We start from the raw sequence: 25,958 nt of genomic DNA on the forward strand, positions 1-25,958 counted from the left end.
TTGTCGGATGATCCTGTGTCCATGGAATCAAAGGAGTGGCCTCGACTTACCATCAAAGGCTAAGATTTCCTATGCCTGATGGAGTGGCAGAAATTATTGGAGACTTTGTCGAAGCAAAGTACTGCTACAAGATGGACGTCCAAAACAGCGAGAACAAAGTAAATTCTTCAAAAACACAGGCGAGAAGGGCTAGAGGTATTGATAAATCGATTGAAGCTCATGACTACATTATACTAAGCGATGCACCAACACGCTTGTCTGACGCCCCAGCCTCATGTAACACCATAACCTCGAGACCGACCATACGACCCTTATAGCAATCACAGAACCTTCCCGATGAGGGAGAAATCGAACCTCGTCCTCATAACAAGGTCCAAGAAACCCCTAAGAAAAGTCATGGAGAGTATCACATAGGAATCAACCTGGAATAGAGAATGTTTCCACACAACCAACGAGTAACTTTTAAGGATCTAACTCAGCCAAGCTCACGTCATATCATGCTACAGCCACCACCATCTAGCAACAACAAGTCGTCAACAGGACCCATGAGAAACTCTTCCCAACAATTGGCTAATGATCGGATTATAGACGCTGCGTCCACAGGCGCTTTACTATCCTTATTGGATAGTTACTCGGGTTATAACCCTTGCATTAGCAATCTTAAAACGCAGAACCATCTTCAGTCTAAAACTTGCCTCAAACAAAGATGTCCACCTCAGTCAGGCACACATACACACGATGAGAGCACACCCTCTCCAAAGTCCTCGGTGATACATTAAGTCCTTGGCCATCCATCAAGAAGGAATAAATGTTACTAAGACCATTTAGGCTACTAAGCAGGCTTACCTCACAAAGTAGGCCGGAAGCAAAGCCCAAAATGTTTCTTCAAACTAATGAGAAGCATTAACGCACTTATCTCTTATCTCTCACTAAAAATAATATACAGCCTATGGAGGTTGATATCTAGAAGTCAGGGCTTCGATCCCTACTTGTAAGCAGGTCATGCGACCTCCCTCGAAATGTACTAAGGGCTCACACCCTATTTTGAAATTAATAAAACTACTCCTCTTGTGTATTACTTGTTTACGTTATGTAAATTTAAATTCTAATCATTGCATGTGTTTACCTTTCCTTTCTGATTTATATATGCATATAGGTTAGTTTTATCATACTTGCACTTCCAACAAGCATACAAATACACTCAACAACCATGGCACGGTGCTGGCCACACCTCCCATTCTACAACAAAACAACGCGGGTAAAATCACCCCAAGTTACCTTACACGAGCAACATATCTAAGGTAACGTCGTCCCGATCACGATATCGGACGATGTCCTGATATGACAGGAGATACCCATATTTTACAATCCTATCTTACGCCGCAGTAAGAATTGATCAACCAAGGTATCGCCCTTGACAATATGCTCCGACAGCAAACTCAAGGAACAAGTGCTCCTATAATTGGCACTAAACAAAACATACAAGGTTAAACGAAAGTTGCTACAATCCTAGTCTAACACCATAAGAGATAGCATGTCCAATTAAGGAATTGATCACTCCTTGGATATGTAACCTGAGGTTGCACCAACAATGTACAATAGAAACTCTTTCACAACCAAATCATGATAAAAATATCATACGATTAAAACGAAGGGAGTCGCCAAACGGCACTGTCAAAAGGAATTAGTAACAATGTTAAAAGTGCCTCCCACATACGAGGACTTACCGCAAAATAACAACAAAGTCATGCCTCCCACAACTGAGGACTTTCCAATAATGACGAAAATGTTTCCACAAAGGTGTATATAAACCTATAGACTTATGTTCAACATGAGAAACTAAGAGAAAGAGGCTAAAATAAGTAGATATCGCTTGCACAAAGCGATGGGCAAGCTCAAGTCTGTCCACCATCAGGAGCCCCTTGATCGTCGCCTCCTTCATCCTCGACGACAGTAACATTCTGCACAGGCTCGGACTCGACAACCGGTGGAGGGACCACGATGTTCGCAGCAGCAGCGGCGGCGACTCGTTGACGCTCTCGAATGACAGCATCTTTACAATCTTTTGTCATCAAAACCTTATACTCCGCATGAAGGTTATTCAACTTCTCATCCTTCTCCACTTGAGCAGCAGCTAATTCTTCCTCATGACTGCTCACCAACTCATTAAGATCCTGATCAAGGCCCCTCCTAGCCACCCTCTCTTCCTCCAATTGATGCTCCAACCCAGCCTTTTTCTTACAAACCTCTGCAAGAACAAAGCAAAAAGATTAACTCATGTGAAGTATCATGGTGAAAAAGTACACAAACTGATGCATAAGTGACCTTTGTTTTCAAGCAAAACGACAGTTAAATTCTGTTATAATCGAATCTTTTCGGAATCTAGAGCACTAAGTCGGGCTTCTACATGAGTTACGGCCATATCACCATGAGGACAAGATATCATATGCCTATCTCGCTCCCTCTCCAGGGCAACATAATCCCGCTTAAGCTTTCTCAGTGCTTCGCTATCACCTTCATCATGTGCTATGATGGGCATATGATCGCATTGCCAATTAATAAGCCCATCTTTCTGCGCTCGAAGCACCTTGATCTCATCTGAACGCTCCACAGCTATTCTCTTCGCTTTCTCAAGCAAGTCCCATAACTCCACAGTGTGTTTCCGATGTACCTCAACATCCTCATGCAACATCACATTCTCTTGCTCTAAGGAGTCAATCTTACACTGGCGCGCGCTGACATCGAGTCTAATATCACTGCACTCTCTAGCATGTCTATGACCAACATTATCTAACTGCTCCTCCAATCGTTTGACCATAACTACCAATACATGGACTATTTCAGAGGTCTCATCCCTATCAAGAAGGTGCAATATTAAGGATATAGAACAGATAAATACCTTCTAACTCCTTCTTATCCTGACGAAAGGCCAATGCTTCATCCTTCGCCAATGCCAATGCAGTACGAAGTAGTTGAACCTCTTGCTCAGCAGCTTCGGCCTTCCTCATAGAAACACGAGACTCGGCTAGCATACCAATCTTCAAATTGTTGCTCTAAAAATACAACAATACCAGTCAAGACTGGGGCAAAAAAAAAACAGCAGCAACAACAAATCATACATTAATGAAAAACTGAAACAAGTTAAACACCGTATACCGATAGCACCAGCTGTTGCTGTACAGACCTATCCAAAGACGCCAGGACACGAGCTTGCTCGTCCTCGCTCAGATGAGCATACCTATCCGAGCATATGATCTTCATCGACTCGGATGCTCCACTAAACCAGGGCGTAGAAGAAGAAGCACCAGACGGACCCACTGGAGCAGAAGGAAAACCACTATCAAAGTTGCTTGGTACACTTGGGGTACCACCACCAACACTCGGAGTCACCATGAGGCCATCGCCTACCTCGCCACCAATACCTGCACCCCAGTCAGCAATATTCCTTGCCTAGGGCAGAGTTATCTCCGATCCAAAGGCAGCACCAGGAACGGTAGGATCAGCCAACAAAGTTTGATCAAGGTCCTCAAAGAATGAATCAGTGACATCCAACATTTCATTCTCACCAAACAAAGCATCAACATCCACTTCAATGGCATGTTCAATAGAAGCAGCCGGAGCATTCGATGGCCCAACACCATCAACTAATCTTCTCCTCTGCCAAACAACACAAATACATTGGCTGCTAAGGAAAAAAATAGGGGCAAGGTGTATATATATATATATATATATATACGTCAAAAAATCAGGAAAAGTATTTTTTACCTTAACATCCTCACTAGCTCGAGCTGACTGAAACAAACGCCTACGTGGGATAACCCACTTGAGCTCCCAGGGCCTATAAGCAGGAAGATGGGCGTGCATATCAGGAATACAAGGAAGAACATTTCCAATCTCATCCCAACCATAAACGTAAGGGCCTATAATTTGGATAGGAGCAACAGGCCACTTGGGATCGTGAGTCTTACGAATAGTGCGCTGAGTAGCAACAAGAGGATCCAAATCGGACAAATACTGAGAATCTCGAGCACTCTTTCGAGACCTAGAAATCCCAACTCCAAAGCCATCATAAGTATCAGATTGGTGACATCAGTAGTTCTCCACAAAGTATCAGAGTTATATAAATCCTTCTGAGCGGGAGTAAATCGATTCAACTCGTGCTGAGTAACCTTGCCTTGACTTCGGCGATTACACTCTCGGGCGATCCGATAGAAATTACCATTGGGATGGTAGATGGCTCGTTGAGCATCAAGCTTACATAATATCTCGTACTAGAAGGGATTCAACGGACAGTACAGAGGAAGACGAAGGCCGGCGTCAAGCTGACCCACTGAAACTATGATCTCATTGGGACCACAGGGGTTCCTCTCGAAGAGATCCTTGGAAAGAACACCAAACTGCCCCGCAGGAGTGGCAAAAGAGATATCAAATCGCTGGAGACGATGCCTGACCCTCGCCGATTCCAAAAACGCCTCATCAGACAGGCCGGAGAAACGCTCAGAACTGGGATTTCTCATCAGAGCTTTTCCAGGACTGATAAAAAAGCAAACAGAAGAAAAGAAGTGAGAACAATGGCTAACACGGCAAAGAAAAACCAGAATAAAACAAACATACACCGTCAAGAACAGTCGGAAACAATGGCTGCAAAGCTTCACAGTCGGAGCAAAAGAGGAAAGTTACCAGTCAAAATGACTGTAATATAACCACATAACCCAAAAAATGGAAGGAAGAAATGACAAGAATCATTGATACTAACAAAAACGAATGATTACAGACAAAAAGAGATCGATTATAATCATCGGAGAAAACAAAAGGAAAAGTAAAGATAAAGAGAAGGGACCATACCGTCTTGAGGAGCGAGATGGGGAGTTCCTCCCAGACATTATAAATCTCTTTATAGGAGACAAGAAGTTCAGAAGAAACAACAAGAGAAAAAGGAGAGAAAGAATGGAAAAGTTCTGAACTCTCAAAAGAGATATTAAAGACGACATTCTCTCCTCCGAATAGATTTTATAAGAAACCAAAGGACCACCAATCGGCGCCTCAAGTACAATGGGTAAAAGCACATTAAAGATGCTGACATGGCGTAAACCAGGGACGTGGTGGAAAAGTTGCGACAGTTACATAGTTTTCTTCCCGTCATGCCCTCGGCAAGTTGCAAAGAAAAGAAGCAAAATGTGTGAGTAAAATACCCGACGTCCACGTGTCAACATCCCAAGGGATGAATATATGATGAGATGATGAGGTTGGAGCACCGAATCATTCGTTGAGAGAAGGATTTGTCTCAGTCGAAGCAACTGCACAAGCGCAACATGAATGACGCGTGTGTATAAAGGTATAATCTGCTCAGACGGTCAAGTCTAAAAAGCAAGACCGCATTTAATGAAGGATAAAAACAAGACTTGGGTAGTTGGGAATCGTGACGGAAGACTCGGACGATCTATACTACGACCTAGAGGCGATGGAGCACGAGGTTCTCCATAAAAGGGCAGCACGATCCAAGGGAGAGCGAGACAACTCGGAGGGAGGACCAAGTATGCCATCACGAGGGACGGTATAGAACGAGTCAGAGGGAGCCAGGACGATGGAAGAAAGCTCACCCAACTCGGACGATCAAGCGACCATGAGTTTATTCTATCTATAAATACCAGTCCATGTACCAGGAGATGAAAAACTTATGTATTCTTAAATGGTCTTTCTACAAAGAATCCTTGAGAGAGATTTAGATAGAGAGAAAGTGAGAAATCTAGAAAAGATTTGTAAAACTTTCAAGGGTAAGACCTTATAATCAATAAGAAAACATCTTATTCTACCTGGATGTAGGTCTTCATGGCCGAACCACGTTATATGCTTATGTCAATCTTTACATTTCATGCTATTTACATCTTTTTCATGTTGAATCTTGTATGTTTAAGTAGTTTTTAGTCTTTAATCTTACTTGAGTGTAGTAGTCAGAAAATATGCAGCTACAATTAGTGGTGGTGAAAAGTAACGGTGTAAACGAATTCATTTCCTTCATCATGAAAGCATAATGTCTGAAAGTTATACGAATTCACTTTCTTCATCATGGAAGCATAATGACCGACGGTTACACGTTACTCTATTCTTCCACCACTCAATCATTTCCACTTCCTACGAGACCGGGGTACGTTTCTATATAACTTGTCTAAATAAGCTTCACCTATTTTCACCAAAAAACAAGTTTTGGTCAGCACCAATATAGTATCTAGGAATCACCTGGAAGCTTTCCATTCTGCTAGCCAGTTCTACTTTCAGATACAAGTCATAAACAACCACACCTTCAGAATCAATTATTCTGGTCTCAACACTCTCTTCGCTTCCCTCCTTAAGACCAACCCTTCTCCTTCACTTTGTGACCGAAGCAAGCCTGGAACAACCATTTCTTTGTTTAGGCCAGGATTGTACAGATTGATCTCTCGAATCAAAATTACTCCCATGCAGTGCATTATTTAGGGTCTATACTTGTTTCTCATCCACACACTCAAAATTACCAAAATCAGCAGAAACGGTTTTCACCCACAAACAATTGGCGACCACAGTGGGAGATTAATCTCTCGGTTGCAATGCCAATTTCCAATTTTATTTTTTCAATACCGATTTCAAGATGGTAGAACTCAGGTCCGGATCAGCAACAAACCCTGAAAACACTAGCGCTGAGATTACTCTTGGTATTAACGTTTCTTCCAGTGGCAATAATACGCCACCTGTCAAGACCAGCGGCGCGGAAAACGTTCCTTCAGGCGTTACACCTCCAGTTACCAGAGCCAGAGTCGCTGCCGCCACCCCCAACCTTTCTTTAAGTGTGACACCTCCAACAGTCGCCAGAACCGCTGCTACTCCACCATCAGGACGAGAGACCGGGGGAGCCAGAGGAAGCCGATCCCTTATTACCATTGCTGATTTGATGGAAATACAAGAATTTTTTGCTAAGGCTCAGAAAGACATGGCTACAACTCAAAAGGAGCGTAACAATGAACATCCGAATGATTAGTCAAGGGATTCAGAATTGGGGCATTAGATTGTCATAAACCAAATGTGACCGAACATCAATTGGTGGAGTTATGCATTAATGCTTTCTGGGGACTCTGTTCACAAAACCATGTAATCTATGACGGAGCATGTGTGTGATACTTTTTATTTATCCAAGGTGTAGCGCCGAGATATATTTTCAAGCTTTCAGCCGTGTTGCGTTGGCGCTTCGAACTTTGCTCTAGGAGCCGCTTCTACTTTTCGCTCCAGAAGCCGCTCCGCTTCAACGTTTCGCTCCAGAAGCTGTTCCGCTTCAACGTTTCGCTTCAGGAGCCAATTCAACGTTCTCTCCAGAAGCCGCTCTGCTTCAACGTTTCGCTCCAAGATCCGCTTCAACGTCTCACCTCCAGAAGTGACTCCTCTTCAACGTTTCGCTCCAGAAGCCGCTTCAACGTTTCTCTCTAAGAGCCGATCCGCTTCAAAGTTTCTCTCCAAGAGCCTCTCCACTTCAACGTTTTCTCCATAAGTCGACACTCCTCTTTGTCAAGGATCGTGATCACAGCCAGCCAAGGTTCGTAGTTGTGGCCACTTTTTGATCCATCCCGCCAAACCTCGTGGTCGTGGGAAGTTTACTCGCTTACGCATCCAGCCAATCCCTTTGCTTCCATGGAAGCCCATGCAATTTCAGGCAACCTATTTTGGTTCCCACGACGATGTAGTATATTCCAATCACATCTGCTGCCAAGAACTGTTGTTGCTCGTTTTTCAGAGATTTACGATAGCAACAACCACTACAAAGGTAATCCATACTTCTACATGTTTTAGTTTCACGTGGAAGAAGTAATAGAGTCACCAGTACAGATGCAAGAAGATGTATTTATCATGGTCAACTCACCAACCATACAAGATAGAAACATGTAAACCACACTTGGGACTGAAGCCTCCTTCATGTTTAGAAGCTTAAACGCAATCACCATCTTACCAGTAAATGTAGCAGAAGCACATCTTCCACGAGAAAATAGGTTCAGGATAATTACACATAGGGACTACCAGAATGGATGCCTTCACTGCCCTCAACCATGCTATTTCCGATTTCAACATCATCACTGTCGAAGTTTTACGAGCCGCAAGAATTTCTAAAAATGAAGCCGTACACGCTCATCAAAGACTCCAAAAGTACGCCACAGAAATTCATTCACATATCCGGCCACCCCATCGGATCTAACATAAGTATAACTGAGGACTGCTCACCGCATCCCGTTCCATGCAATAGTCCAAGATTCAGAAGATGGTTCAAAGGATGTCGCTTGGAACGAAGTCCTTAAAGACTTGATAGCAGCACATCGATAATGGAACGCTCTCAGCTCGTCCACTTCACCCAATGGCTCCAGAATATTTCGACCATGCAAGCATCCACAACATATCATCATCGCAATCAGATAGTCCAGGCACCAAATAACCTAAAATCAAGGGTGGACCAACAATGCAACCATAGTCTCCAAGATTAGCCCTATCATGATCATTGCTGAGCATATATTTCATCCATCTATCCCAAGACCGCAATGAAGTTTGGTAAATTTTAAAATCCACTGGAGAGGTTAGATACTCATTCTTTTGGAGTCAGAGCCTTATTACACATTCTGGAGAAGATCGATGGTACTGTTGGGTGGATACATGCGAGAGCACCTATCTTGAGTTCTCCTGGCTTGCCTTGCCGTTGATTACAGATATTGGAGATTGCTTTGTTAGCATTAATGCTTGGTCTACCATCCTAACAAATGACGAAGAGGAGCCAGATGCTGCAGATGAAAGCACGGAGCCGGACGAACAACAAAAACAGAAGAGGGTCGACACCCCTTAACATAATAAGGATTCCTTATTGCTCCATGAACGGGAATAGATGACTAGGCGCACCACACTCATGCTCCATAGTCGAACAAGTAGTGTGCCAATATCTCCGCTCCATGACTGAACCAGAAGTGCGCCAACACGAGGAACACCAGTCTCTCAACCTACAAACGCTCCATGGCTCCAGCACTCCGTGGTCAAGTCAACTCTCCATGGATCCAGCACTCCGTGGTGAAGCCAACTCTCCATGGCTCTAGCACTCCGTGGTCAAGCCAACTCTCCATGACTCCAGCATTCTATGGGTAAGTTAGCGCCAACGCTCCAGCATTCCGTGATCCAGCCAACAAGCCTTCCAAGTGCCATTTCCACCGTTCTAAGGACTGAAGCCAGTTTCACCATTCCGCAGACTGAAGCCAGTTTCACCATTCCATGGACTGAAGCCAGTTTCTACAATTTCATGGACTGAAGCCAGTTTCCACCATTTCATGGACTGAAGCCAGTTTCCACCATTTCATGGACTGAAGCCAGTTTCTGCCATTCCATGACCTAGCTAGCGCCATCTTAGCCGTTCAAAGCAGCGCCATCTACCTTTCCTAGCCAACCAGCGTCCGTTCCGCAGACCAAGTTGCAATGTCACCTCTGCCAATCAATATCCAAATCTGCAGCGCTGATGCCAATACCCCATGGCCAAGCCGAATTTATGCAAAACCGCCAATACAAGGATCACAGATTCCTCATGCCTTCCGCCAAAGGTTAGTCGAATTTTCGTGGCGATCTCTTCACGTATTGACCTTTCGATTTTACTCTTTTCTGTCGCCATCTCATGCTTACCCCGCAACAACGCCGCTGTTACGTGCTAAGCAGGGGACTTAATGTTCATGATGATTTTTATCTTAGCGTTAAAATTGTAAAAACCTTGCATCTGATGTGACGTCACTTTGTAAGGAAATGGATCCATGAGTGTTAACCTCTCTACTGGCATATTTATTGAGCCATTCAATATATTTGCATGAAATTTATCTAGACTGGCGCATGTAGCAACCATCCCAGATGTTCTGTAAATTTCAACGCTTGCCTATATTCGCTTAATATAAGTTTCTTTGAATGGTTTCTATGCTATGTTCCCCGGATGAACCCATAATGTTGATATGGCATGAAAATTTGTGTTCACTCGCAGAAGAGTAGCACGAATTTCCAAATATCAAGGATAAGGTCTTTACATAAGGTATTCAATCAGAAAGCATGCTGCTCTCTGGCAATGAACTTAAAGAACTCTGTGTCAACACATAGAATTCAATCAATTACTTTTGCGCCTTGCGCAGTATACCATACCTTGCCTGTCGAAAGTAAGCCTAGGCAAACTAGGAAATTAATCCGTCATGGATTAGTAGGTGCAAAATCTTGCCCAGAATCAGAAAACAGGGAGCCGCAGCAGCAAAGGGAGGCGTGGCCATGCCTTAGGCCTTTTGGCGCGACTTTCCAATGGCCACGCCCCATCCTAAACCGGCCCTATTTTCCTAGACCAATTAGATCTCTTTAAACTCGCCACACGCACATAAGTTGTGGATGGGCCCATACTTGCCGACCCCATTTCCCATCGACCAATCAGGTCGCTCTAAAGCCGCCACACTCACACCAGAAGTGTATCCACGCCCATGCTTGATCGTCCCCTCTCCGTCCTACCGAACAATCAGGTCACTTTAAAATGCGCCACAAGCACTAGATATGTGGCCATGCCTTATGTTTGGCCGACCCCTTTTCTTAACCAATCAATTCGCTCGAAACTCGCCACCATACATTAAAGGACAAACGCGCCCTGCCGCGCCACCATACTAACTGGCATGCCAAACGCGCAATGCCACAACAACATATTAATCGGCATGCCAACATGCCACTCTGCTGCAGTAACATGACACGAGCCAATTTAGCCTTGGCCATGCCGCCAAGCCCTAACTTTGGCCACGACGCCAAATCCTAGCCTTGGCCACGCCGCAAGCCCTAATTTTTGCCACGACGCCAAATCCTAGCCTTGGCCACACCGTCAATCCCTAATTTTGGCCACAGAGTTAAATCCTAACTTTGGCCATGCCACAACGCCACAGGCGTGACCATGCCACAACGTCACAGGCGAGGCTATGCCATTATTCCATTAACTGGTGCCAACAGAATGTGGCCATAATCAACGACCATCCTCTCTCCTGAATTACAATCTTAGACATCCAAGTTCGCCACCGAACTGACATACTTGTGGCAAGTTTCAGGTGACGAGCTGCCGAAACCTAGTGGCCATGGCTACGCCAGGCGCGACTTGCACCACCGTGCCACTGGCATGCACGAGCCATGCCAGCCATGCCACATTGCCACTGGCGTACACCAAAACGCCATCGCCATTATCAGGCGCCAACACAGGGTAGCCATAATCAACGGCTACCCTCCTTCATGAGATGCGATCTCAGCCATCGAAGTTCGCTACCGAACTGACAAACCTGTGGCAAGTTGTAGACGACTAGCCAAAACGAGCTTAATAGCATTAAATGCTATTTTTTGCGGTAAGTCCCTTGACTTTGACTTGCCACACGCAGCAAAGTGCTACATGTTTTCCACGAAAACACTCGAGACATCAAACATGCCACAAACTGGGGATTCTCATCAGGGTATTGGTCTGGCGATTTACAGTGTGAGGCGTGTAATACGCCTGTTACAAGAAAGTGTCATGAAGAGGGACAATTAGTGGTGGTGAAAAGTAACGGTGTAAACGAATTCACTTCCTTCATCATGGAAGCATAATGTCTGACGGTTACACGAATTCACTTCCTTCATCATGGAAGCATAATGACCAACGCTTACACGTTACTCTATTCTTTCACCACTCAATCGTTTCCACTTCCTACGAGACCAGGGTACGTTTCAATATGACTTGTATAAATAGGCTTCACCTATTTTCACCAAAAAACAAGTTTTAGTCAGCACCAATATAGTATCTAAAAAATCACCTGGAAGCTTTCCATTCTGCTAGCCAGTTCTACTTTCAGATATAAGTCATAAACAACCAGACCTTCAGAATCAACGATTCTGATCTCAACACTTTCTTCGCTTCCCTCCTTAAGACCAACCCTTCTCCTTCACTTTGTGACCGAAGCAAGCCTGGAACGACCATTTCTTGGTTTAGGCCAGGATTGTACAGATTGATCTCTCGAATCAAAAGTACTCCCGTGCAGTGCATTTTTTAGGGTCTAGACTTGTTTCTCATCCACACACTCAAAATTACCAAAATCAGCAGAAACAATTTTCACCCACAAACAATAAGTTTTATTGGACACTGAATGTGTTCAACAATTTAAATAAATTTTATGGTGTTTAGTTATAAGTTTACTTCTACATCGGTGTATGAGATTTTTTTTCTCTTACGTTGTTAGTTATGTTCTTCAAAAATAAAGCCGAAATTTTGTTCTGAATTCGCCATCGGTCATCGACCAGATGATAAAATTTCAAACATATTGATGGACATATTATATCATTTCACATAAATGATTTAACATCTTGTTTTTTTTTTGCCTGACTCTTCTGAGTCGAAATTTGACTGATATCACCAGACTCATCTAGATCCGACTCAATATGATTTTTCATTCGAGCCAGATCTGACTCATCTGACTTAAAATATACGAGTCAATGGGTTGGTCCCATGAATCAAATGAATTCGAGTCATGGGTTAAGTCAGAGTCAGATCGAACCCAAAAAAAAAAAAAAAAATCTGACATCTGACTTGAACCGAGTCTGACGCCGAGTCAGCAAACAACAAACACACTCCACCAGAAATCAGTGCCCATGACCCATGAGCGATGCTCAATGCAATAAAACCTATAAAATGGTCAATCACGTGATCGAGTCCCTCTATTAAAAGAAAAACTCCTCGTATTAATAAAACAATTACATTCTCATCCCTGGGTTATTAATCTTTCTAGGGTTATTGTTTTTCCCCAAATTCACAGAACATAGAGAGAAAGAAAGAGACATTGAGAGAGAATGGGAGCTCCGAAGCAGAAATGGACAGCCGAAGAAGAAGAGGCACTAAAAGCTGGTGTTAACAAACACGGAACAGGAAAATGGAAAAACATTCAAAAAGATCCTGAATACACTCATATTCTTGCTGCTCGTTCCAACATTGATTTAAAGGTTTATGCGTTATCACTCTCATCGAATTTCATTGATGGGTTTTGTTTATCTGTACTTATTGCACGCTGGGTTGTTTCTTTTTTCGTGTTTGATTGAGTTGAAAGATGGAATTTTGATTAGAGATAGTCTAATTGCAAAAGATAGCTAAAGAAATTGTGTTGAATTAGGTATTTAAAGGTTTAAAGTACTAAAGGGGTTGATTTTGTAAAGGCTGATAATGAATAAAGCTGGAAAAGTTGATTCTTTGTTGTTGGTTCTGTTTCATGGACTGAGTGGGGTTGTGGATTTTGTTTCCGCTTTGGGTTTGATGGTTGTTGTTAGACCAATTTGTACTAGTCTTGTTGTTGTTAGTGGTGCTGGTTAATGAACTGCATTTGTCGATTCTGTTTCGGATTTATTGTTTTCGGGGAAATTGGTGTGTGATGGATATTGCAATTTATAATAGTCTTGCTGTTTTTGTTGTGGTTGTTGGTGGTGGTTTATGAACTGCATTTGTCGATGTTGGTTCGTTTTTGCTTTTTATTGGGGAGTTGGCGTGTGATGGTTATTAGACCGATTTATAGTAGTCTTTTTGTTGTTGTTGGTGGTACTTGTTGTTAATGAACTGCATTTGTAGATTTTGGTTCGGTTTTATTGTTTCGGGGAAATTGATGTGTGATGGATATTAGACCAATTTATACTAGTCTTACTGTTTTTGTATTTGTTGATGGTGGTTGTTTATACATTGCATTTGCGACTTTGGTTCGTTTTTTTTTCTCTTTGTTTTTTTTTAATCGGGGCAATTGGGGTGTGATTGTTATTAGATTGATTTGTACTAGTCTTTTTGTTGTTGTTGGTGGTGGTTTATGAATTGTGTTTGTCGCTTTTTTACTTTGTCTGTTTGTTGTCCTGGTGGAATTGAGGTTCGATTGATATTAATCAAATTTGTAATAGACACTATTAATCTTTAATGGTTAGTTCTGATATATTTTTCTATTCGGTTAATGTTATGCTTTGGACAGGATAAATGGAGGAATATGAGTGTAAGTGCAACCGGGGAGGGGTCTAGGCCAAAAGGTGTTAAGGCAGCAGCAGCAGCAGCAGCAGCAGCAGCAACCACACCAAAGGTGCCGAAGACTCAATCAGCCATAGCCATCTTTCAATCTCCTTCATCCTCTCAAACTGCAGAGAATCCAAAAGATAAAGTTTTGGTGGATCCTGCAAAGAACACAGCAGATGGGAAGCCTCCACCTCGGTAGGTGTTAACTCTTTGTCTCTTTTGCTAGCTTTAACTCATATACAGGCCAGGTGTTTGGCCAATTTGGATTCTTGGTTACACCGACATATTAGTTTTGTTTATGTATTTGATATGATTAATTATATTTGAGATTTTATTAACCAGTTCCTATTGTATATGAGTTCGGTATTGGTCTCCCCTGCTATGCTATACATGATGAGAATCTTGGTTGAAATAGTGTTTAACTAAGGTCTCCGTATTGCTCTAATCTAATGGGAACTAGCTGTAATCTGGTATTCTGCAATTTAGTCATATTTATGCCCTGGAAATAGAATAAAATTTGCATATTACAACACCTTGAGAAACTCGTGTAAAATGTTGGATGCCTTGTTTGTGTCATCAGAGGTTATCGGTGATTTTTTTTATTTTTATTTTTAAAGATTTTATCATAAGGGTTTTAGCCGTTTAGGTAAACAAATCTACCTTTCTCTTCTCTTCTTTCTTTTTTTCTTCTTTTACTTAGTCGTGGTGGTTTCATGACTCATAAGTTGCTTCATGCTCTGATTACAGGTACAATGCAATGATCCTTGAAGCACTTTCTAACATTAAAGATCCCAATGGAGCAGATATTGGTGTTATTGACGACTTTATTGAGGTCAGAGGAGACATCTGTTTCCATCTTACTGCTTTCACTTTCTATTTTGCTATCGGATGATAGCATATTTTATATCCGTGCTTCTAGTAGATTAGTAGAAAACATGTTGAATCATGTGGAATAGGATACACATTTACACAGTAAGATGGTCGTTTTTATTCATATTTCTTGAAAATAGAAATAAGAATGTTTGCTTGAAATGTATTGCAGCGAAGGCATGAAGTCCCATCTAACTTTAGAAGATTGTTAAGTTCAAAGTTGAGAAGGCTTGTTGCACAGAACAAACTTGAAAAGGTGAACTCCTTTCACATAATATTTATAACAACTAAAAAAACGTATTCTAGTCACTATAGTGGGGGTTGGTGTTAGTTATTTATAGTATTTAAATATGCCTTGTATTTATCTGCATCGATGCTAGATGTTGATTAATGTCTTAATGAAATTTAGCTTGTATATATCCCTCAAATACATGGTTGGGTTTGCACTTAGCACGAGTCAGAGACATGCTTAAAATCACAAACATCACTTTAGTAATTTTAAAACTTATCTGGCTCACACCTGTAAGCATGAAAGTAAATATCCCATCCATATTGCCTTAATTGTATCGAGAAGCTAACATATCACGTTTGTAGATTTTGTCATACTTGGCTCCTGATAATTGTCACATTTAACTGCTGACCATCTTTTTGCCGAGTGTTACTAGAGTTGGTTTTCGGCTTTAGAACATTATATCGCATCTCAACAGTTCATCAAGATTTGATGGCATTACTCTATCGATCGCGATCTACTTCAGAGACACCTTATGAAACATTTTTCAAATACCGAAGTTCAGTATCTCCCCACGAATTAGTGAATTAGGGAGGCTGCTTTTCTTTTGTGCAGAAGAATAGCAAATTCCCTGAGTAGCCTCGTAACAGTTCTTCCTCATTACCTCTCATGGTTAGTTTATTCATTATAATGTTAGGAAATACTAGCAAAAATCATTCATGCTTCGCGCTAAATACTGTTGCATTTGACTTGTTGTGTATGCTTTTGGAATTCACTTGCACCATCTTCGTAGAACGTCATCGAAAACAGATAGTTCTTTATCTAGAAAAAATTATTAAGTTTCAGTGAACGAGTTTGGCGAATAGCTACAGATAACTATATGAACAGATCAATGCTCCAAATCTAATTACAGGCATAGAAGTTTAACCTGCTTATTGTGTAATATGATCTGTCTGTTTTCGCGGTGATTTGCAGGTCCAAAATTATTACAAGATCAAGAAAGATGCCACATTTGGAACAAGAGCACATCCAAAATCCAAAGAAAGCCGAGCAAAGCAATCGCCGGACTGTAGGTTTCCTGGCTCCACAGTTATGGAATCCTCAATATTTACGGCCCAAAAAATTGCCGAGGCCGAAAACAAATCATTTGTGGCGTCTGAGGCAGTTAAGGAAGCAGAGAGGGTAGAAGGGATGGCGGAACACTCGGCATGCATGAAGCAGTTTTTCGAAGATATACTGGAACAATGTATATACATCCCCTCTCTCTCATTTCCTTCCTGTTTATTGAATTTGAAGATTCATTTTTTCTATTTTGTTTCAGGCAAACGCGGTGAACCTGTGATCATGGCTTTCTGAAATATGGACCAAGATTCTGCGAAACGTAGAGCTTGGGTCTGTGACATCTGAACTAGTACATTTGTATATTAAGGCATATTATGCTAACTGTAGAAGCTATTTCTTCGTAGTAGTAGTAGATGTGTAGGCTATATAAAGGCTTGCTATGTGAAAAAAACACAAGTTCTGAAAGTGGAGATTTCACCATGCTCTGAATACTAATTTACTCTGTAAGACCCTAAAATTATGTGTTTTAAGTCTATTTGTTCTTAGATGCTTTTATGTTATAATTTCAATTAGTCTCTTTAAGTTCCAACTCCATATTGTGCAAGTGCAACTAAGAATGGCGCAAATGTTCGATAAAAAGATTGTTGTTCCAACTGACACTGAATGGGGCGAGTGGTGCGCGCTTCAGAAGTGATGTAATCCTGGTCTCAGCTGTGTCCAGCCTTAACCTCTTGCACCCACATGGAGTTCACCAATTAATTCTGAGAGTAGTTGCTCGGATCGGAATTCCATGACTAACCCCTCACCAGTCACCAACATAATACTTCTCTTTTGTTTGAACTCCTACTAGTAGGAGTCAATCAATTTTTAGGGTGATCCAAGGCCTTCGCCAGATTCATTCCATAACTCAACTTCCTAGCACGCCCCGCTATTTATTAACCCCAACGTCTATTATCTCCCCCTTAGAGTTTCTCGGTGGAATGTATGTGAAGGTAAATGTTTAAGTCCACATAGGATACAAATTCATTTTTCCTAAAATTCTTCTCTAACCCCAACTTCTTAAGCAATGTGAAGATGACATGACTTAATATTTGTTAGACATTGTCAAGGTGAATGTAAAGTTTTAGACATTCATCTTGACAATGTCAAGCTATCCTAATAAGCTTTTGCTTCCTAAAATTAATTTAAATCAAATATATTAAATAACCCTTTTTAGCTCAAATAAAATCTAAAAAATTTTAAAAATATAAAATGCATTTAATCCATAAAAAATCACAAACAACACCATTGGAGATGAACTATTTTCCCCCCTAAATTTAAGTTGACACTGGTATGAGAATGTCTTGTTTGTGTTGCCACCTAGGAAACACACACAACCACCGTTGGAGAAGCTCTTAAAGGCTTTGACAAATAAAGCTCTCACATTAAACGATGATCAAACCCTCGCTTCCTATTGGCCTAGAAAGGCCTTTTCTAATGCAGAAGCTACGGTGAGGACACTTGGCATAACTCTATTGGTTGTAATAATTAAAATTTGGTTATAATTTGGATACATCAAATATTTAACTGTCCGTTAGTAACCGTGTTGAAAAAATGTAGGTAGACAATACTTATATTAGAATTTAAACTTGAATTAAGTTACACAGTGTTTACACCCATACTTAACTGTAATTTAGATAGAATGGACAAAATACACGTCCAACCGTTAAATAAATAAATAAATAAAAAAAGAAAAATGTGAATCTCTTAAAACGTACAACTCTTAAAACGGAATTCCAATTAAAAAGGAAATCCTTGACGGATCAATATAAGGAAATTTGTTGAAATATGGAGTTCGTCCAAAATTCCATATTCTTCTATATGTTTTTTAAAATGGATTTCTAACCTGTATACGATTCTTTGGGTATGTTGTGGCATGAAACTACACACTACATCCGATGGAGTATAGGGTGATTCCACACAGCATTAAGAAACATAAACAAATATAGACACAAGGATTTACGTGGTTCGGTATGATTATCTACGTCCACGGGATGAAAGGATGTGTAGTATTATTATTCTTCCTTCGTTACAAGTTGTACTCTCTCTCTCTAGTGGTGATGTTCTCTCAACTCAAGTAGGATGCCTTGTTTTCTCTCTCTCTTCGACCTCTCTTTTTCTCTCGACTAGCCCTTATATTTATAGGCCAAAGTCGACATACAACAGAATTACAATGTTGGTCACATTACATCATTTTAGCTGTTCTCTATCGGACCTTCACTGATCGCACGACTTCCTGGTTTGATCGATAGTTCTTCACCCGAGGTCGAGTCTGTATCGTCTGGTTAGCACGATGTCGCCCTTCTTCATTCTCGTTCCTTTGTTTGACCATCTTCCTTCGTCTGACCGAGTGCTTTCTGATTGTTCTCCCGACCTGTCAGAGGATAAGGGTCACATCACATCCGGCATCTATTGGGCCATCACGTCCGACCCACATGATACCTTGCTCGCCGTTTGGTTCTATCCTGTGCTTCGTCGCTCTTTTTTCTTTGGTGTATCATAGTTTAGGATCCTTCCACCTAGCCCTATGGATTATCTACACCTACATTTATGCCCCTTCTTTCGCTCGTGTGCTTGATACGAGGGAAAGAAAATCGTTTCATCTTCCCACGTCCTCGAGCGTGCCGGGAATTCCGCCATGCAGTCTCCCACTGACTGTCCTTTATGACTCGTAACCGTTGCTATCGGTTGAGGCGCTGCACCCTATAAATACCCTCGCTTATGTTCTCACTCCCTTGTTCTCCATTTTTCAGAGAAACGAAGTGTTGTTCATCTTTCTTCTCTTCCTCCCTTTGTTGCCGACGCCATTAATTCCGGTGACTCTCTTCTCTTTTCAATCTTCGTCTTTGTTGTTTCTGTTGGTGAGATTCGCGACAGTTGTGGTTAGTTCTTCCTTTTGCTTTTCTCTTCATCAGAGCTCGTATCTCCCTGTTCGTTTTTCTTGCCATGGCTTCTTCTTCTCCGTCAATGACCGAAAAAAGGTGCGTGAGTGATACCTTCTATGAGGGAAATGTCGTTTCTCTCGATTCCCTGTTTTGTCTTGAGAGTCCATCCCATCACGATTATCGTGCTATAAATTCCCCTTTCCCTGATAAATCTCCTTCTTTTTCATGTAGGTCTGATAAGAGAGTCTCAATAGACTTGTCTGATGATGAGTTTATTGAACAGTTGAAGGAAGAATTTGGCCTTCAAAACTACGAGGTATCCCTGGTCTCGGGCCAGACAGGTGTATTGAGAAAGTCCTATGTCGACAGATATGATCAGTCATCCGAGGCGGTAATCGTTACTCGTGGGCAATTAAATCTCGTCCTTCGCTTTCCTTTGTATAACCCTACTAGCCCTTTCTACTATGAGGTGTTTTCGCAGCTTCATCCGCCTCGGGCCTTGACCTAGTGGAATGACAACACTTTCCGTCTGATGAATGAGTGGAGAGACCGTGGCGAGGGTCATGGATCTACGGCCGATTGGTCGACCTACAGGATAGAGGATTCTCCCAAATATATTGTCGCCAATTTCCTTGTGAACTATAGGAGTGGGACATCTACCAATAGTGACCTTGCTGGTTTTGTTTCCATCCCTCATCGCTTGAAGTCTATGCCCGATGGTGCTGAACGATTGATGTTAGATGCTGATCCTCTAGGGAGAGGTTCCAACAAGCGTGCTCTCCATACTAATGACCCATACTGGGATCGCGTTCCATTACTTGTTCGCGGCCAAATTTTGCATGGTAGCTTCCCTCCTCCTCAGTTTCCTGCGGAGCCTTACTTATTCTCACTAGTAAAAAAATACCTTTTCATCACGGTTTTTTACCGTGACCAAAGGTCTATGGTCACGGTATTTCAATTTTGAGAAACCGTGTCCAAAGCCTGCGAGGCCAAAAGTGTTTCCCATTTGGTCACGGTGAGTTTCGTGACCAATTTGTACATTTCACCGTGACCACAATTTCTTTGGTCACGTACTTTTGTTAGACACCGTGACCAATACGCACAATTAGACACGGATATCGTTCTATACCGTGACAAGTTCATGTTTTTAAACCCGGGAAACTAACATACACCGTGTCCAAATTTGATCATTGGTCACGGACCACATCTCATACCGTGACCAATCAGTGTAATGGTCACGGATCAGGAATACCCACCGTGTCTAGTCCAAGTATCCCCAATGTTGACTACAGATTTTTAGATCAATACTGTACCCAGAAAAGTCTTAAAAGCCATAACTAACAATAAACTGAGTTTTTATTGAAAATAAAATATTATATCCATGACATAAAATTCAATAAACATATATAGCTTACTGTTAACAAGAATGAACAAGAAAGCATAATGAAATCCCTATTTACAATGCTGGTACCACTTGTAATGTCCAACTTAGACCACCAAAAAAGTCTTAAAAGCCATAACTAACAACAAACTGAGTTTTTATTATATCCATGACATAAAATTCCATAAACATATATAGCTTACTGTTAACAAGAAAGCATAATGAAATCCCTATTTACAATGCTGATACCACTTGTAATGTCCAACTTAGACCACCAAAAATCTAATCACGGAGATGGAGACAACTCCCAACCTAGGCACTTCCATGTCAGTATTACTGGAAAGCATGCACTGTATTGATCACAACTTCACAGGAGAGGTTTATTTATCCAACAAGAAACTCATTGACATCATAGCAATGAAATACCTTTACGCGAATATAGTTAGTGCGTTTAAGTCTCATGGAGCATCTAAGTCTCTGACACCGCATGTGTGGCATCTCCATTAGCAGCTTGGTGTGCCCGAAATTGAATGCATATTGCCTCTTGCATATCTTTACACTTTTCCAGAAGTTCCTGAAACGTAACCAAATTAGTGTGGTTCACTGTTCTATCATATTTTTAGATCAAACACTACAGCTAAAATTACGGGTCTGATATATCAATGACAAAATGAAGGAAACAATTTGTTTGTCGTAAGTTCTGCAGCTTCAGCTATAAACGTAATGCTCAGACCTGTGCCAGTAGTTTTCCATTGCGGATAACCGTTGTAGGTCTAAATCAGATAGCCAGCCATTCACAAGTACTGCAGCCCCAACCACCTGAGAAAATACCAAAATCTATTTTAACTTTAGTTTGTTTAAGTTCTACCGAACACACCTCACTTAAGCACCCAAGTTGACTGTTTTATTCATTCTCTGGTCAAGGGTTGGTAGCTACAATCAATTCAACTAACGAGAACTACAGCCGTCAATAGGAAGTTGATCCATACAATATATATTATGGGGTCAGTATTTGATGCAGTACATTCAACAAAGACGAAGAGACACACAAGTCAAAAGCTCTTCCGAAATACTGAAATAGTTTCACGGAAACATTCAGAAAACTGGTTTACCTTTATCGGATGGTACTTCGAAAAGGAAGCATGACCATGGTCCATGGGCCAACTCTACAGCTGTTTATCCCAAATGACCAGATATCAGCTGTGCAAGGTGTATAAACAAAGAAACTTCACAAGAGTATATAGTGGTTCTTATAGACATATGAGATAAGGGTTTTCTGTGTATCAGTAGTTTTCATGGAAAAAATCGAGATCTGCCGAGTAAAAACTGTTATACAGTACAGTAAGAGATAAAAAACAGCCACTCATTTGAAATCGTATCCACTTCCCGGCTGCAAAACTTCTAAGCCATCCCGTAAAATATGGGAATTTTTTCTAAATTCAATTGTGTACAGCGGTGAAGAATGAAAAAAGGAAAAAAAAGGAAGAAACAGAAGATTTTCATTCAGAAAAAACTTGTTAGAAGGAAAAAAAAAAACTGACGAGCATGCAGTTCTTACAAAAGTATCCCTTTAGCGTTGCCTGCCACCCTTGTCAAATACACAAGCTGAAACACAGAAATCCCCAAGCTTCACTATTCTATCGCTGTCAAGCACAAGCCTGCATAGATGCATTCCTTCAGTTCAATCAATCTCTCCAAATAAATCACAAAGGGAGCACATATGTATCTGTCTCTCTTCTAGTAAAAAGCAATAGATAAAAAACCTTGACGTCATTTCAGTTCAATCAGCATAATGTACTTACGCCATTTAAAGCCATACTATATACGTCACCTCCAGTCTAGTTTAGCTGTGTCTCGCTGAAGCAATCACAATAAACTCTCCAGTGTACCGGAAGGAAGAAACTCAAATCAGTAATGCATGTGGAATATCAATTCAGCCAAATTAATTAGAATTATAATTGATCTGAATTGATAAAAAAAAGTAGAGTCGATAATTATAATACAGAACAAGTTACACATCTAAGAGATAAAGGGTGCATTTGAATTGATTCACTTCCCAAAGATATTATACATTCACATTGAGAAATAATGTAATAGCTAGCATGATATAATCAGTGACCAAGACTCCAAACTTCTCATCTTACCGGCAAGATATTCACCTAATGATCCAGGATTAGAAAAACAAACGAACAACAAAGAAAAATCAAAATAGTATATTATAATAAAAATTACCTGATCAACAACCTCAGTGATGAAATCCCCAGCTACCTCCCTAGACTCCGCAACTCCTCAGCGATCCAATTCCTATTAGTTTCAGTAGTAGTAATGAAACTAGCATGTGTGAAAATCCTACATTTTGAGGTGCAAAATTCTAAATCACGAGACATGAGTACTTCTCCACATTTTGGTAAGTTTTCAGAAGTAAAAAATAAACTGACCTTGCACGGTGGTTAATATTAACCAAAGAAGCATCCAACATGTTAAGCATAATATTGTCCAAGCCACTTAAAACAGTACTTGCCGTTAACCGAAAAAATCTTCATCGCTTTTCTTTACCTCGCACAATGTAGTTTGTTCCACAGGTTTTAAGAATTTAATGGTACAACCATACATGAATATATCCAACATAGATAATGGAAAGGTAAATGAAAAGAAAAAAAGACTTACCAGGGGTTGGTATACCCCCAGCTGGCTACTAGCACATGACCTTCATTGCCCTTGGTTCTTGATGCTTATGTACCTTGTAGAAAGTAGAGTAAAGGTCAACATCGTAAGTCTATGATGTCCGTTATATAGACAGAGTGTTACTGCCATAACATATTAAACAAGAAGTGAAGATTGAACTTCAATCATAGTCTTAACTGTAGAATCAAAAAAATCAATAAGAAAACACTGAAAAAACTAGAACATCAATGGGAGATGACAGAATATTGATGAACACTTTCTATTCATTTCAAGAAAACCCTTATCTAGCATCAAAATTCTGCTGGTGATTCGAGCTAGTTATAAGATATTCTTGCCAAGGCAGTACAACGGATTACAGAACATAAATAACAAGTAAAACAAGATAAGAACTTAATTATATGTGCAAATAGAATGCAGAAATGGAAGTAAACGATTTTGAATCTGCCGTAGCACGACAACTACACACAAAATCCACCCTCCTTCATAATAACAAGCAGGAGGAGTTACCTGCAACAATAAAGCATGGATGAAAGATAATCAAATTTATGGGCACATTACCAGCTTGTGAAATTACAAACTGAAAACAAATCTAGCTTCTTCGAAACTGTACTGTTAACATACTGAAATTGGTGGGTCTCTTACCAGCTGTTGCTACCATCTTATTGTTCAAAGCAGGGATCAACATATATCCCCTGACCATCATCGCGAAAATAAGAAGTGTCAGAATCGTCGTCCACATAAAGTGAGCTCATATCTACTGCCATATTATCTTCTGGCCGACGATTCTCAGACATTAGATCATCCTCAGAAATTTCATCGACATTATCGTCATCCATATAGTCATTTAAAGGGCACGATATAACAACAGACCACCTTGGATCTCCTTGATCTTCTACATAAAAAACTTGATTAGCTTGGGAAGATAAAATGAAAGGATCCTTTTTATGCCCTAATCTGTTGAGGTCGACTAGTGTGTAACCAAGTTCATCAGTTTTGACACCATAACCACTGTGTACCCAATCACACAAGAACACGGGTATTTTTACGCACTGGTAATCAAGAACCCAAATCTCATTTATCACTCCATAATAGCGCGATGTAGCAATCTTTGGGTTACTGTCCTTCGCACTAGCAATGTGCATTCCTGACGCCTCCAGGCTAACCCCACAGTTTTGGTTTACGCCAACATCATGACTTTTAGTGCGATACCGACATCCATTTATGTCATATCCATTGTACTTTACAACTAAATGACGCGGGCCCTGTGATATCCACCTAAGATATTTAGAGATCTTCTTCTCCTCTGCCATGATTTCATCTTCGTTCTCCAACTCCTTCTCGACCTACATAGTTAATTTTTTAGATTAGGAATCGTGGAACACAGTTACGATGCAAATAGCTGTACGTACTAATCAGGGATAGAAAGAGATGCCCAATTGATTAGAACATAGTTAAACTGCACATTAGGACATACATGTATCTTCACATAGTTCAACCCTAACGGATTAATGGATTTCTTAGATTCATATGTAGAAGAAGGAATTTCATTACCATCAGGAAGAATCTCGTTCTTCAACAAATCTAAAAGCTCACCAAGAAATTGTCTGATACTCCATGCTTCGCTTTCAAGTTGTACAGCTTGATTATTGCCGACAGCTTGGTAAGTTTCGAGTCTCCTGGAAATAAAGGCTTCTTAGCATCCTCTATTAACTTCTCAAACTTTCTACGATCACCTGGAAAGTCCTATAGTATCGCGTCGACCATCTTTGTTGCCTATGCAACATAATCTGGAGCATCATCTATAGTACTGTCTGGAATATCACCCAATGGCCCCTCTTCAAACTCATGTTCTGTAGAAGTATGAGTTTCAAAATTAACAGTACAGCTACTAGCATGAGGAGCATGAAGATTCTCTCCATGTTTAGTCCAACAAGTATAGCTCTGGTCAATACCATAGCGGAACAAATCATATCTTACTTCTCTTTCAGTTTTACGACAATTGTTAACACATATTTCACATGGACAAAAGATTTTCTTTAGTTTCCTTCTTCGTGCATCTTGAGTAGCAACTTTGATAAAATCGTTAACTCCTGCTCTGTATTCGGGTGATAATCTATCCATTCTCATCAAAATTTTGTCCATTCTGAATGCTTGAGCTAATGCCCCTTCTTATCAAGTTTATTCTCGTAGATTCTGTGTAAATGAATGTTGTAGGACAAAACCCTAACAATCACCAAACAAACACCCAAATTAGATAAACAAAATCACAAATATTAAAATTTTAGAAAAGTAAAGCAAACTTTGGGTCACTTTTCTACCTGTGGTCCTTACTCTCCAGGACGTTCTGCACCCAAAATATTTACAAGGGCATCTGTATTAGCTTCACAGTCAATTGTACCCTCTTTGATCTGTTTTGAGCAGTCATCCTATGACAAAACCAAAATTTTGCACACATTTCAAATTAGGATAACTACTTACTTTGTACAAACACGAATTTCATCGGTTTTATATTCCCAATTTTCATTTTGGCGTGCAAGTATCCCAATTTTAATTCTCGTGGAGGGGGGTGCATCACCTGTTTTCTTTCTTTCCCTTTTCTGTACAACAAATACATTAATATCAGTATGATGCTTATGTTGAATAATACTATGTTTCATCTAAAATCTTATATCAACAGAGAAAAAAACAAAGCTGAAGTTAGAAATTTCTGGAGATACCAATCTCTAGTAAAAAACAGAAAAAAAAAATGAGAATCAT

At 40.7% G+C, this 25,958-nt stretch overlaps 1 protein-coding gene across 1 annotated transcript; it reads left to right on the forward strand.

The window, feature by feature from the left end:
- The first annotated feature begins 12,808 nt into the window (after positions 1-12,808).
- LOC113315233 (single myb histone 3-like) lies at positions 12,809-16,774 on the forward strand. Its single transcript, XM_026563537.1, has 6 exons — positions 12,809-13,011; positions 14,013-14,245; positions 14,798-14,882; positions 15,093-15,176; positions 16,125-16,395; positions 16,471-16,774. The coding sequence occupies exons 1-6, from the start codon at positions 12,862-12,864 to the stop codon at positions 16,503-16,505; spliced, it is 858 nt and encodes a 285-aa protein (XP_026419322.1). The 5' UTR covers positions 12,809-12,861; the 3' UTR covers positions 16,506-16,774.
- Positions 16,775-25,958: the final 9,184 nt, after the last annotated feature.

The sequence above is a fragment of the Papaver somniferum genome, chromosome 10, assembly GCF_003573695.1.
Source record: "Papaver somniferum cultivar HN1 chromosome 10, ASM357369v1, whole genome shotgun sequence".
Classification (NCBI taxonomy): Eukaryota; Viridiplantae; Streptophyta; class Magnoliopsida; order Ranunculales; family Papaveraceae; genus Papaver; species Papaver somniferum.